This window comes from Triticum aestivum, chromosome 5D (genome assembly GCF_018294505.1).
Source record: "Triticum aestivum cultivar Chinese Spring chromosome 5D, IWGSC CS RefSeq v2.1, whole genome shotgun sequence".
Lineage (NCBI taxonomy): Eukaryota > Viridiplantae > Streptophyta > Magnoliopsida > Poales > Poaceae > Triticum > Triticum aestivum.
This window is the reverse complement of record NC_057808.1, coordinates 170132813-170147653: the sequence shown is the minus strand read 5'-3', so window position 1 is coordinate 170147653 and position 14841 is coordinate 170132813. Positions and strand designations below refer to the sequence as shown.

The window sequence follows — 14841 nt, the reverse complement described above, 5'->3', positions numbered from 1 at the left end:
ATGATTTAAATGATGCTTAAACCGATAGACCCAAGAATCAAAGTCCTCATTTTTTACAATCTTAGGGGGAGGACCGGCATGATTCAAATGAGTGGAAGGAATCGGTCCACCATAAACAAGTGGAGGTTCCACATGGGCAAAGATGCCGGTGCCATTTTTACCACTAGAAGAAGGAGCCTTTTCACTAGTAGCTTCCCCCTTGTCGGAGTTAGCATCCATCACCTTGTTAGTGGGATCACCCACTTTCATCGGTGCGGTGGATAGTTTAAGCCCTTCAATGAATTTGTTAAACATGCTTTCAACCTTGGTCGTCATGGAGGTTTTCAATGTGTCCAAAGCCACATTGAATTCCTCACGAGAGACCGCGCTTCCCCCATCGGCCGTAGACGAGATTGGATTCACACCGGAGTGCTCCTCACCACCGTCTACGGTGTCAACCATACTCTTCAGATGGCAAAGTCCTTAATAAAGAGACGAGGCTCTGATACCAATTGAAAGGATCGATATAGTTGACTAGAGGGGGGTGAATAGGCAACTAACAATTTTAGCTTTTCTTTACCAATTTAAACTTTGCATCAAAGTAGGTTGTCTAGATATGCAACTAGGTGAGCAACCTATATGATGCAACAATAATAAGTACACAAGCAAGCAAGGGATACAACACAAATAAGCTTGCACAAGTAAAGGCACGATATAACCAAGAGTGGAGCCGGTGAAGACGAGGATGTGTTACCGAAGTTCCTTCCTTTTGAGGGGAAGTACGTCTCCGTTGGAGCGGTGTGGAGGCACAATGCTCCCCAAGAAGCCACTAGGGCCATCGTATTCTCCTCACGCCCTCACACAATGCGAGATGCCGTGATTCCACTATTGGTGCCCTTGGAGGCGGCGACCGGACCTTTACAAACAAGGTTGGGGCTCTCTCCACAACCGTGGAGGCTCCCAACGAAACCACAGAGCTTCACCACAATGGAATATGGCTCCGAGGTGACCTCAACCGTCTAGGGTGCTCAAACACCCAAGAGTAATAAGATCCGCAAGGGATGAGTGGGGGGAATCAAATTTCTCTTGGTGGAAGTGTAGATCTGGGCCTTCTCAACCAATCCCTAGAAAATCAACAAGTTTGATTGGCTAATTGTTAGTTCGCCTCGCCTTCCCGAAGCGTGGGTTCATAAAATTTCTCGTAGAATCGAGAATGAAGTTTTCATTCTATACATGCCTAGAAAAATGGGGTTCTTTATCTTTCCTATATTTAGAATTATTATTATTGTTGTAATTTACTTTTAGATTTGGGTAGTTTCTGCAACTATTATATCTATTTGCACAAATACCTCGACGAGAGAGATCGGGCGAAAATGAGCTTTGGAGCAACAATGGAGCTTTTGGGGGAAAAGAGGTGAGTCAACTTGGAGAAGAAGACCTCCTTTTATAAGGGGGGAGACAATCCAACCGTTACCCCCGCTCAGCCCCGCACAGGGCGGTACTACCGCTGGGGGCGGTACTACCGCTGTGGCCAGCGGTACTACCGTTCCGCCTCGCGGTACTGCCGCGCAGTGAGAAGAGAGCGAAACGCAGAGCAGGACCTGGACCCAGGGCGGTACTACCGTGGTGATAAGGGCGGTACTACCGCCTAAGAGCGGTACTACCGCCTCTACTGCCGCAGCAAGTGCCGCAAAACCCGACACGAGAGGAGGACCCTCGAATCAAGGCGGTAGGAGCACGAAGCCGCAGCGGTACTACGGCTAAGAGCTCCAAGCGGTACTACCGCTGTGGAGCGGTACTACCGCTGTGGAGCGGTACTGCCGCTTGTAGCTCTCGAGCGGTACTACCGCTGGGGTTCGCGGTACTACCGCTGGGACCAGATTTCAGGGAGAAGGCAGCAAGGGAGCCTTCAACGAAGCGGAAAAGCTCAGAGGGTGCAAAGGGGATGTGTACGTGTTGATTCCACCCTAGCCAAACCAATGCGGAACCCCTCTTGATAGTACAGTGACTCCTACGACACAAGTCCACCAAAACTGAATCGAAAGGGCTACACCGTCTTCGCTTCAAACACCGAGGGGAGGAAATCGTCTCGTGCCAAAGGATGAATCTCTGAAATACTCAACGCACATGATTAGTCCGCAAATATGTTGTCATCAATCACCAAAACTACTTAGAGAAAAACATGCCTTAACAACATATCTCTTGAAAATGAAGCTCTCGACATGATGATGTTCATAGGATGCTCTGCATGAGTTATGCTTGATACTGGAATTAAGGCGGAAATTCAGGAATCATCTTGGTTGGAAGGGCTAAGGCCTGAACCATTGCACCCAAAAAATTGAGCTATACCGCAAGGAAAAGTGCCACTGCGGATAAGTCTTCGAGAGATAATTACTGGGTTGAGCAGATTGCCACTCAAAGAGGCCTAACACTTGAGCACATTAATCAGTTCACCATCCTATGGGACAAGTTTGCCAATGTCGTGATCCAACTAGGCATCCAAAATACCATCATGTGGAAGTTCACCAAGGAAGGGAACTACACTGCTTCATGGACCTACAAGGTCCAATTGGTCGGTCTTATCCACTCCAACTTGCAAGCCATGATTTGGAAGGTTTAGGCACCTTCCAAATGTATGTCCTACGCTTGGTCACTTGGTTAGTCATCCATAATAAAATTTGGACGGCGGATAGGCTTCAACGGAGAGGGTGACCAAACTACGACTGATGCCCCTTTGCATCCAAGTGCAAGAAACGACGGCTCACCTACTCTTCGAGTGTCAATTTGTAGTTTGATTTTGGAATGGTATGATCTTTTGGGCCAGTCTTCAAGTTTGTACGACACTTTGGCATCACATTGAAATGGTGAAATCTTTGTGGATAGAGGTCCTCCTGAACAATGCACAACCAAGGAAAGCTATGTGTGATCTCTTGGCTCGGTCTTCAAGTTAGTACGACACTTTGGCATCACACTGAAATGGTAAAATCTTTGTGGGAAGAGGTTCTCCTGAACAATGCACAATGCACGACCAAGAAAAGTTTTCTTGCTCCCTCAAAAAAAACTATCTTGCCTTGCTTGGCTTTGTTGGATGAGAAATTTTGAAGGAAAGGAATGTGCACCTCTTCCAAAACAAAGCAGCCCCGGTGGCAGTCATTCGTTAGAGCAACTCTAGCAAATCCTGTAAAACCTCGCGGGCCCTTATAATTCTGGACGTGTTACAAGACCTGCTATTTTTTCGACCCGAGCAGATCCGGTAAAAAAGGCCCGGGCCGTAAAAAATATACAAGCGGCCCGTATATTCCTCACTCCGCTGCTATATTTACCGGATTCCAGGCGATTTAGGGTTCCTATCTGGCATTTCCCACACCTGCCTCCAACGCAATCCCCCCTACTCCGGCGACCGATTCACGCGTGCACGCACCCGTTCGGAGCAAATCAATGGCCGATGGAGGTCGCTGGCATGGGGGCGCGGGGCTCGTGGTGGGTCACCACCGCACAAGCATGCCCGACACAACGCTAAGGCCGGCAGCTCCAGCTGGCCCGCCGTCGAGCCGTGGCGCTCGAAGCAGGCCAAAGAGGGCAGCGCCCTCTCCCGTAGTGGCGTCCGGAAAGCGTGGAGCAACTTCCACGAGGTCAGGGACACACTTTGGCCCACCACCAAGGGGCTCCGCGGGGCGGAGATTGAGCTCGCCGCCGCGAACGATGTTGTGCCGGCTGGTGAAGACGGCACAGCCGAGCGGCTCGTGGCGGCGAAGGTTGGGTATGAGCTCACGTACGTTCTCTACTGATCGGCGGCGGAGTTCTACCTCAATATAAAGCCCTATACTAGTTTAGATTAGACTTTATCTACTATGTTTTTAAGTTTGTATGTTTGAATGTATGAACTCCGGTGATGAACTATCATGGCACGAACTTTAAATTTCAAATATGCAATATGGTTTAGCAGATCTATTCTGACATGCCTTCCGCGGTACCGCAAATTCGTTTTACAGGATCCCTTAAACAAAATTTGCTGTACAGCATTTTACATGATCTGCTAGAGTTGCTCTTGTGCGGGGGCTAAGCACTTGAGTATCTTGTGCTACTTTTGCGGTTGTTTTCTTGCAAATTCCTCTTCTTAATCAATAAAAATGGAAGTCTTTTGCCTTGTTTCAAAATAAAATCAGACATAGATTTAGGAAATCTGTACAATTAGGAACCCCACATTAGCGGCGGGTACAGTAAGCTTGACCAGGTACGACTCCCAACTGCTGAACGTTTACATCATGAAATGGTTGTCTGCTCTTCCGTCTATCTGTTAACTTATTACTCATCTAAGTCGGTGTCAAGCTGTTGGTGGCCTTTGCCAGTCGGCAGCAATCTTCTCCTTAGCAAGAACTGGACCAGTGATACGGCCACGATCAGAGCTATTTCCACATGGTCTGACGTGCTGATCTTGACACAGAGCCGGCCTAGATTTCTGCTGTTTACGTTTGCGCTGACCGATAATTTTGACCCACGGCCCACTCGGAAGACAGACTGAAGATTCGCCCCGATTACAGTCTCTTTCTCGAACGTCAGAGCAGTGGCCGCCATGCTGGTGCTCCCTTCTCTCACAGGGTAGTCTTTCCCCCTTACTGTTACTTCCAGGCCACCTCCATCTGCCACTTGTCCACCACCAACCATCCTCCCGGCATTGGCTACCAAGTGGACTCGTTTCCCAATGGTGATGGAGTCTTCTAATTTGGCCCCAGAAAAATACTTTGACCCGAATTTAGTAACAGAAATACCTCCTCCGGTGGTGTTCCAAGGCAGATTTTGGAACCTGGCATCCCCATGAACAGTAAAAACCAAATCCTTACTCGCTGTTTGCATATCCATGCCCCCCATCAATGAGTAGCGCCTTTGATCACTATAGCTTACTGAACATTCCGACTGGATATACATGTCTTCTTTGTCCTTCCTCATCTGTCCAGCAATAGATGTTGATATGTTCTTTTTCAAGTCATGACATGATTCGAAATTGATACCATCGAACCCAATATCATGGTCCCATCCTTGGGGATCCAAAACTGGTCTAAACAACTGATCATTAGTTATAAGGTGACGGTAGCGGTGTGCTGGATAATCAGAGTCAAAACTTAATGGGATTTCCATATCTGATATGTGCACAACTGGGGATGTGCTCTCTTCATAATCATCAGCAACTGCAGATGATGCTTCGGTGTTTTGAGCTTCAGCAAGCTTTTGGCTCCGGATTCCCTCCTTCCACTGCTGTTTGAGGTATGAAGTCTCACGGTAGTCCAGTTCATCAAGATATGCAGTTCTCTGTTCTTTGGTCAACTTTTCATATTCAGATCTTTTTAGAACACGGAAAGGTGGTAGCTGATCATATTCATCCTCCTCATCTGATAGCTCAGTCATCTCATTGTCAGCACCCTCAGAACTCAATGACGCAGAAGGTTTAAGGAGTGACGAAAGAAGATGAGGGAGTGAAGGCAGCCTGGCATTTGCTTGTGACAGCAGAAAACTATCTTCGAACTTTAGTAAGGAATTTGCTTCTGCTAACAACTTGGTCGCCCCACACAGCAAAAGAAGTTCTGATACCCATACCTGCCCATTTGGCAAAACTCTTTCACCCCTGGTATTCCGTCTGCACATTAGATGATTGTCAACCAGAACAATAGGGTTCTCCAGCTGTGTGTTAGAAGCTGCTAGCTGGATATGACGCTCCACGACATTCTTACAGTAACGGGTGTACGCGTCATATTCCAAAGGATGACCATCTGGTCCTTCAGGAGGAGATGAGGAACAGTGAGTCATTACAAGGACAGTGTTGAACCATATCGAAGAACCCAAGGTATCAGTTATAAGCTTCAACAGAGGGTAGTCACTGCATCTGCTGTTAATATGGTCAAGCCGCTCGAAGTACAGGACGATATCAGGCGGGTTTCTTTTAATGAAACGCTTGACAGCATGCAAAATCTTCCTGTTCCTCCATTGGCTATGGTGATGAGGTACCAGACCAGGTGTGTCGATAACTGTAACTCTTACTCCTTTAATATTTCCATGAACCCTCTTTATCCTACTAGTACCAGGAACAAGTGCATTAGTAGCAACCTTTGTTTCATCAAACATGGAGTTTATTGTGGCGCTCTTTCCCACACCAGTCTTTCCCAGAAGAAGAATTCGCAAGGGGAGGTCCAAATCAGGTCCACCGGGTGCTTCTTGTTCTGCTGCTATAACTCTGGCTTTGTTGATAGCAAGGTTAGTTCTCTTCGCATCTGATTCACCAGCCTTGATCAAGTTGGCAAGCTGCAGTCTGTACAGTACCTGTGCAACTACATTGGTACTGGGAGGCACTCCGGTCCTGTGTACCAACCGCAAAAACTTAATTTGAAGTGCCTCAACTTGCTTTAGTGGATCTGACTTGTTGTGATCATGATCTGGCTGAAGAAGACCAGAGGAAACAGCATCCTGTGGGTTGGATGTGACCTCTAGTGCACGGCTATCATTGGAAAGAAATCTGTTGGCGGATACGGTTTCTACAAACTCACTTTGTGTTGTACCTGAAACAGGAAATCCACCAATTTAGCTTAACATTTAACAGGAGGATGGCTTTATAACAAAATGTCGTCAGGAAATGTCTCCATGTGACGGAATAAAAATAAAACAACAATTAGCAATAGGACCTTAAGCTATGCAAATGAAATCAACATAGACGGCACACTAAAGGGACATCACAACTGCAATAACAGCAAGTGAACATCCCCAAGTCCTATAACTTTACATCAGGAACATAGGGCTCCCGCTCCGGTCCGCTATGAGCGCTCCCGCTCCGCTCTAAGCCCTCCGCCGTGCGTCACTCTGACGCCGGCGTCCACCCTCCCGCCGTCCGCCACTCCGGCGACGGTGGCCACCCCTCTCTCGCTCTCCCCCGACTAGGCCATGGCCGAGAGGCCGCTCTCCGTCACCTCCTCTTTCCCGCACAGGGAGCGCCCTGCCGTCTCTGGTCTAGGACTTTCCTCGACCTCGAAGAAGTCGGCTGCGGCTGCTGCGCAGGAGGCGGCGCAGGCGCCGGCGCCGGAGGTGGAGTCCTGCCGGCGGCTAATTCCCTGGAAGGAACCCCCTCGATCGAGGAAGACCCTGTGGAAGCGCAGGCGCGGCATTGGGCAGCCAGAAGTGGCGTCGTGCCCTCCCTCCCCGGTCCACAAAGAGATCTCACCGGAGATGCGCGACAAATGCTTCCGGTGCCTCGAGAAGGGGCACTTCCGGCAGGACTGTACCAACGACCTCATCTACATTCACTGTGGGTTGCCGGGTCACGAGGGCCGCGTGCAGCCCCTCTTCTGAAGACGAGCTCAGGCGGGAGGTGACGGCCAAGGTGGCTTGCCGCTCAGTTTCTGCTGGGGGTCGGGACGTTGCAGAGGCGTCGGACTCGGCGGCGGCTCGGCACAGGCCGGTCACGGCCCGGCAACCTCCTCCACCCCCTCCGCCGCCCCCCTCGGCGGCGAGGCCAGTCTGGCCGTTGCTGTCGGCCCCCAGGCTGCAAACTCTGGATGATCTGGAGATGGAGCCCTCGGAGCTCTGCGTCGTCGGCCGCTCTGCCACCATGGCTGACTTGGAGCGGCGCCTTCAGCATGCCATGGTCGCGTATGTGGGCGGCGCCTGGCGAGATGTGTCACCGCGGTTCGTGCTCAACGCGCTGGAGACGGAGATGGGCATCTCTGCAGAGTGGGTCTCGGTCCACCCCTACAGGCCAGAGGGGATTTCTTGGTGGTGTTCGCGAGGCAAGATCATCGTAACAGGCTGGGGCAGAGCCCGGCTGTGGAGCATCATGGAGTCCGGCTGTTCTTCCGCCAATGGAACAGGCAGTCGCAGGCAGTTCATGCGGTGATGAGGTACAAGGTTCGGCTCGAGATTGAAGGTATTCCTCCGCACGCTTGGGACCGCAGCGTCGTGGAGGACTTGCTGGGCTCTCCTTGCATCGTCGACTTGGTGGCGCCGAAGACGAGTTCGCGCTCCAACCTTTCATTTTTCCAGCTGTCGGCTTGCACAGCGGAACCGGAATCTATTCCAACTCGTCGGTGGCTTGCAGTTCGGAGCCCGCGGAGCACGTTTTCGAGCCGCAGATGCTGCAATACAAGATTCTCATTCACCTGGATTCAGTGACAGACTACTCCGACGCCGACGAGCCCTTCTTCCTTGGTGGTTCTTCGGACAATAGACAAAGTGGCTTGCCGGACGACGATGAGATGGAGAGAGGCGGTGGGGTCACCACCAGGCACCGGCAGCGGAAGTTTGGGGTGAGGGACACACGCAGTGGCGGCGTTCAAGAGCATGGGCAGGGCCGTGGTGGCGGACGGCAGTTCGCCGGCGGCGAGGGGCAGCCAGGGACACCCCAAGACTGGAGGCTCCCACCGATGAATGCCGACAAAGCAAAAAGCATTGCGAGGCCCACGCAGAGAGTTCAGGATAGGCTGACGGTTCGACAATCTGCTTTTGACCGTATCGCCACGACAGCCCGTCCACGTGCGGCAACGGGAAGTTTGAATCGCCCAGACGCCAACTCGACGGCTCAGCAGGTGGAGCGCGCACCCACCATGCAAGACTTAAGGGAGGGACGACAGGCTGGGGGGGCGTGCTGGATCCGAGCCATCATTGGTGGGGGTTCGCGAGACCAGGACAGCTGCGGCAGGGCTAGATATGGATAAGGACATGCCTTCGAGGCTAGCCACGGAGGAGGCACAGCTGCTGGTGGTGGATCCCGCACCGCAACCCACTGCTGATCTTTTCTGCGCAGTTCTGGCTTCGGCTGTGGTGGGGCAGGAGGAGATGCCCGAGGGCCGCAGGGAAGGGCCATCAAGTCGGACCGCAGAGGATCTAGCCTTGGTTTCTGTTTCGGCGGTGGAAACGGACAAGAGGGGCCCATCGGCGGCGTATGATACGGTGGATTCTCGAGTGGAGGCTGCCATCATGGAGCCCAGATAGGCAGATACCCACTGTCGAACCCGACGGAGATCACGACGGAGACCAACGCAGCTTCCAAAGATGGGGACAGCAGGGGACACGTGCCGGCCCAGAGTTCGCCACTGCTGGTGGAGGTTAATCCAGACGCTGATCGCGACATGCAAATTGTCCAAGCTGCGTGCAACCCAGGTATGACCCCCGAGGAAGCAGCTGCATATGAGAAGATGAAGTGGTTTTGCTCCAACCTGGTCAAGAAGCTAGCCCCACCGCTCCTCAAAGAAGTTCAGGCAACCATGCTCAGGCCAGAGGCGGAGCCCTATACCCTTCGCCGCATGACTAGAGCTACCAAACGTGCGCCATCTCAATGTGCTATTTGATTCATCGTTGAGAGAGCAGCACGTGAGGATCATTGCAACCCTCTTCGGCAAGGATATGCCAGCGAGGAGGGACCTCTTGGAGGAGCAGTCGTCGGGGATCGAGGCGCATTGAGCGCTTGGTTGGAGGCGGGAGATCGATATGCTTTATGGATCTCAACCTGCAAGTGTTGTGCTGGAACGTTCCAGGCCTGAACGATCCAGCAAAGAAGAAGGCGGTGCGGAAATTTGTGACATCGATGTGTGTGAACATGGTGTGCTTACAAGAGACCAAATTAGATGTAATTGATCGTTTTTGTGTTATACAATGTTTGGGGCCGTCGTTTGATGGCTTTGCGTATTTGCCTGCGTTGGAAACTAGAGAGGGGGTACTCCTCGCTTGGGACACCACGGTCATGGAGATAGATAGCATATAGCTGCACACCAATTTTCTACACAACAAGGACGGGGCCAAATGGTGGATCTCGGTTGTTTATGGCCCTCAAGGAGATGAGCTCAAAACAAATTTCCTGGAGGAACTGAGAGTTAGAAGGGCAGGTTGTTTGGGACTGTGGATGGTTCTCAGGGACTTTAACATGATCCTTCGAGCTTCGGAAAAGAATAACACTAATCTGAACAGAGCGATGATGTGCAAGTTCAGGGACTTTGTGGACGACCATGAACTCAAAGAACTATACATGCATGGTAGGAACTTCACCTGGACGAACGAGCGAGACGAACCGGTTATGACCAAAATTGATAGAATTCTGGTTTCGCGGATTGGGAGCTGCACTTTGCTGACTGTTTGCTCCAAGCTCTATCGACGAACGTGTCGGATCACGCGCCACTTCTACTCTCCACCTCCGCGGCGTTCTGCCCCAAAAAGAGGTTTAGATTCGAGCTTTTTTGGACTAAGCTTGATGGTTTCTTGGACGTGGTGCGGGACGCTTGGGTTTGCGATGGGAACATCACGGATCCCTTCAAACGGCTGGATGAATTGTTGCGGAGCACGGCACATGCACGTAGGGCTGGGCGTATAACCCAAAAACCGATGTCCCGAACCGAATTAACCGGCACCGAAGCCGAATACGCCGAAACCGAGTACTTCAGTGGTAAGTTCGGTTTGCATAAGTTGAAAACCGAACTAAGTTCGGTGAATTCGGGTTTATCCCTCGGGTACCCGAGCGGACCGAAAACCGAGTAAACAGAGGTCCGACCTGCGCGCCTGTTACTACTCTCATGTGAACATGGACTCTATTTTCTATCCCCTATCTGACAAGTGCATGAGCCCCACAGCCGCATCGGGAAGAGACGAACATAACCCAGTGAACCGCTGCTGCCGCTATAAATTTTGTGTAAAAAAGAGAAGTACCAGTACTACCTCTGCTTAATTTTCTGTGCATGGAGTACTTTATCTAGTTAGCCGCCGACCGCCAGCGCTAATTGTACAGAGTAATAAAGTTCCGCTCGGAATAATAAGACGGAGTAGTCAAGGAGACTAGCCTTTAGTAGTAGCTAGCTAGTAAGCATGAGCTACACGCACTGTACATTCAGAATAAAGTAGCGACTGCTGCTACTACAGGTAAAACATAGGGATTCCAGTACATCTCGGTGCTGTTCGGTGGAACCGACGACTGAACCGAAATTTCGGTACACAGAATCTTCGGTTAGCTAATCTTTGATTGACCGATCGGTCAGTATTCTGACAAAACCGAAATCTTAAATATACCGAAGAACCGACCCGAACGGTTCGGGGGAACCGAACGCCCAGCCCTACATGCACTCCAAGCATGGGGTCAAAGGAAGGTGGGCAACATCAAGATACAGATGACAGTGGCCAACTACGTTATCCTTCGGCTTGATAGAGCTCAGGAGCATCAAGTGTTGACTATCGAGGAGCTCTGGCTTAGGAGGACGCTGAAGTTGGCCCTGCTGGGCCTAGCCTCGCTCCAGCGTACTATAGAAAGGCAGCGGTCTCGGTTAAGATGGATTAAAGAGGGTGATGCGAACACCAAGTTGTTTCAACTTGTGGCGAACGGAAGGCGCTCAAAAAACTTTATCCCGCGTATAAGCTTTGGAAATGACACTATCACCGATCAAGCTCATAAGGAAGAGGTGCTCACCGAGGCTTACAAGCAACTACTGGGCAAGGCTAACTCGAGGGAGGCCACCCTGGACCCTGGATTTCCTTGGTGTTCAAGCATGTGACCTCCACGAACTGGAGGAAATATTCACGGAGGATGAGGTGTGGAACACGATAAAGGAAATGTCGTCAGACCGAGCGCCAGAACCAAATGGGTTCATTGGCGCCTTCTATCAGCGTGCTTGGCCGATCAAGCAAAATCTCATGGCAGTTATGCTGAAGTTGTACATCGGAGATGGTCGTGGCTTTTGAAGCTCAATCGTGCGCACATCGTGCTGATTCCTAAGAAGCCGGACGCGGTGGAAGTGGGAGACTTCCGACCGATTAGTTTGACACGCAGTGCGGCCAAAGTCTTTGCTAAGATGCTTGCTAACGGAGCAAGGAAACAGATGAAAGAAGTGGTCGCGGCTAACCAGTCCGCTTTCATCAAGACTAGGAGACAATTTCTTGCTAGTCAGACAAGTCGCACGGAAGATACACGATCATAGGGAAGCTGGGCTCTTCCTTAAGCTCGACATATCACGAGCGTTCGACTCGTTATCATGGCCGTTTCTATTTGAGGTTTTGCGGGCTAAAGGATTTGGAAGAAAATGGATTGAATGGATCTCCATCCTACTGAGAACGGCAACTACGCGTGTGTTGGTAAATGGAGTGCCAGGGGAAGCGTTTGCGCATGCGTGTGGGATGAGGCAGGGCGACCCTATATCGCCACTTCTTTTCGTAATCGCCATGGACGTGCTAACTTTGATGATCACAAAGGCAACGAACGAGAACGTGGTCAGCTCATTCCATGGCATTAAGGCCGTGCAGAGGATATCTATTTACGCTGATGATGTTGCTCTCTTCATCAGGCCTTCGGTGGCAGGCCTGCATTTTGTTCGCTGCGCACTGCAAGCTTTCGGGGAAGCGTCAGGTCTCCGAGTTAACTACAGCAAATCTTTGGCTATTCTGATCCGTGGAAACGATCTGGACAAGGATAGGGTGGCCAACATGCTTCAGTGCGATATGACGGATTTTCCATGAAAGTACCTTGGCCTACAGTTGGTGATCAAGCAGCTTACAAGGAATGACTGGTAGCCGATGCTTGATCGCGCGAAGAAAGTGGTCCCGACATGGCAGAGAGGCCTGATCACGAGGCCAGGAAGGCTCATTCTTGTGAAATCGATCATGTCGGCGAGGCCTATACACCATTTCCTGGTGATGGATACGCCACTATGGGTGTATGGGGACCTTAACAAGTGGATGAGAGCCTTCTTTTGGACGGCCAAAGATAAGGCAAATGGAGGGCAATGTTTGGTGGCCTGGAACAACATATGCAAGCCGGTGGGCTATGGTGGCCTGGGTGTCAAGAATTTGCAAATCCAAGCCCTCGCTCTGCGGGTTAGGTGGGAATGGTTAAGAAGAGTATACCCAGAGAGGCCCTGGCAAGGAATCCCCCTGGTTGTGGACAAGGAGGCGAGACAGGTGTTTGACAGCTTGGTAAAGATCAAGGTCGGGAATGGCACGAGGGTCCTGTTTTGGCGTGACAGATGGATTCATGGCTTTGTGGCCTCGGATATTGCCGCGTTGGTGGTCAGCACGGTGGAAAAGCGTACAAGGAACAGACGGGCCATCCAGCAGGCCCTCACAGGAGCGACATGGCCGTTGGACGTGCAAGGAGAGTTGTCCTTCACAGCCCACATTCCAGCGATATCCGACCGTGGATGATGAGTTCACTTGGCCTTGTGACGTGTCGGGGTCCTACCCTGCTCGTTCGGTCTATGATAGACTATGCCTAGGCTTACAGAGAGTACCCTTTGCTACTTGCATCTGGCGCAATTGGGCCCCTCTGAAGTGTAAGATCCATACTTGGTTGACAGTGCAACATAGAATCTGGACTTCCAATCGCCGAGCTAGGCATGGGTTACAGGATGCACCTTCTGCGTGCTATACTTGCCTTCAGGACGAGGATAACGCAGAGCACATTCACATACAATGTAGCTACGCGAGAGAAATATGGCATCGTTACTTAAAGGACCTCAACATTACCGTGCAACGACCCGACAGGGATGATACTTTTCTGGAGTGGTGGCTTCGGGCCAGGGAGAGTTTTCACGGTGCAGACAATAGAGGTTTCGACACTTTAGCCACGGCAGTGGCTTGGGCACGCTAGAAGCAAAGGAATGCTAGAGTGTTCAATCGTGCGGATCAAGTCAAGACCGTGGCACAACTGCATAGGCACATCTTCGACGAGATCAAGGAATGGAAAGAAGCTGGTATGGGTGTTGGTGTACTCCACAAATTTGTGAGAGAGTAGCCTTAGTCTCTAGGTGTTGGTGTGGGTTGTATCCTTGTGGGGATGTTCGCATCCTGCACAAGTTCTTGTAAATGTCTTTTTGCCTTCTACAAAAGTAAGGTATGCCTTTGGCATACTCTCGAAAAAAAAATCAGGAACATATTAGGACAGAGAAACTGGAACTAACCAACGATGAACCAACGTTGCATTCAAGCAGTATCAAGAAATAGGCTTAATTCCATTAAATCATTGTAAACAAGGCTAAAAATCACTAGCAATTCGATACGACCGGACAAGAACCCTCAGCTATATATATAGAGTACCTTCCCCATCGCCCTGGGAGGCGCCGGCGTCGGACCCGGAGATGGCGAACGGCCTCGCCGACAGCAGCGACGACCCGAGCCGGTATGAGATCCAGTCCCTGAAGTTCATCATCATCCTTCACCTGCACAGAGGTGGCAGCAACTAAAACAGCGATGTTTTCTCCGCCAACTCGCAACAGAAAAGCCCAATCGGATTGACCAAGGAAAAAGTTCGCAATGGGACGCTTGGAGGGATTCGGTCGACGGTACCTGGTCGGTCGGCGCCCACGGCCGGAGGCTTTCGCGTTCTCGAGATGAGGCGATAGATGTCGTTGCTGGAGATGTGCTTTATTTTTCTTAATATAATTTGTATTTTTTGGGGTTTCCTGTTTTCGTGCGGCAGCCGAAAGAGAGGACGGAGAGGAGAGTGGCTCAGCCGTCCATCCGGACAGGGTCCTCAGCGGCGAACGCCCAGCTCCAACCCAGCACCAAAAAACGGAGGTCTTTGTCCGGTTTTTCTCTCACCGTGGCAGGTGAGCCAACGCGGTCGATTTATCTCTTCTTCTCCTAATGTCTGAATTGACGGAATAGTATGATTTATTTTCGTCTTATCACTTTTAATCGTTATTCTCGCTGGTTTTTTTCGTCTTCCCTCCCACCACCACTCTTCATGTTGATTTATTTTTTTCTTCATTTTTTTAGCAAAGTAGCATTTTTCTAACGTACCAAAAATCACGGACTAAACTTTCCTAATTTACCCAAATCAATCGATCTCTCTTATTAATACAACTAGTAAAACGCCCGTGCGTTGCCACGGGCTTTTGAAAAAATTTAAGATGC

At 50.7% G+C, this 14841-nt stretch overlaps 1 protein-coding gene across 2 annotated transcripts; it reads right to left on the bottom strand.

The window, feature by feature from the left end:
* Nucleotides 1-4096: 4096 nt before the first annotated feature.
* LOC123119967 (translocase of chloroplast 90, chloroplastic) lies at nucleotides 4097-14471 on the bottom strand. Of its 2 annotated transcripts, XM_044539953.1 has the most exons (3): nucleotides 14272-14471; nucleotides 14023-14144; nucleotides 4097-6527 (listed from the first exon to the last, which is right to left on the bottom strand). In XM_044539953.1, exons 2-3 carry the CDS (start codon nucleotides 14135-14137, stop codon nucleotides 4285-4287), a joined length of 2358 nt encoding a protein of 785 aa, XP_044395888.1. In that variant the 5' UTR covers nucleotides 14138-14144; nucleotides 14272-14471; the 3' UTR covers nucleotides 4097-4284. The 2 variants fall into 2 exon arrangements, with proteins under 2 accessions (XP_044395888.1, XP_044395889.1); XM_044539954.1 differs by having other exon boundaries at nucleotides 14023-14311.
* Nucleotides 14472-14841: the final 370 nt, after the last annotated feature.

Bases quoted from the DNA above. Each gene is read 5' to 3' on its own strand.
- LOC123119967 (XM_044539953.1), bottom strand. From the start codon at position 14,137: ATGATGATGAACTTCAGGGACTGGATCTCATACCGGCTCGGGTCGTCG. The intron at 6,528-14,022 runs GTACTCTATATA...TTCCTGTTTCAG, and splicing joins CTCCCAGGGCGATGGGGAAG to GTACAACACAAAGTGAGTTT.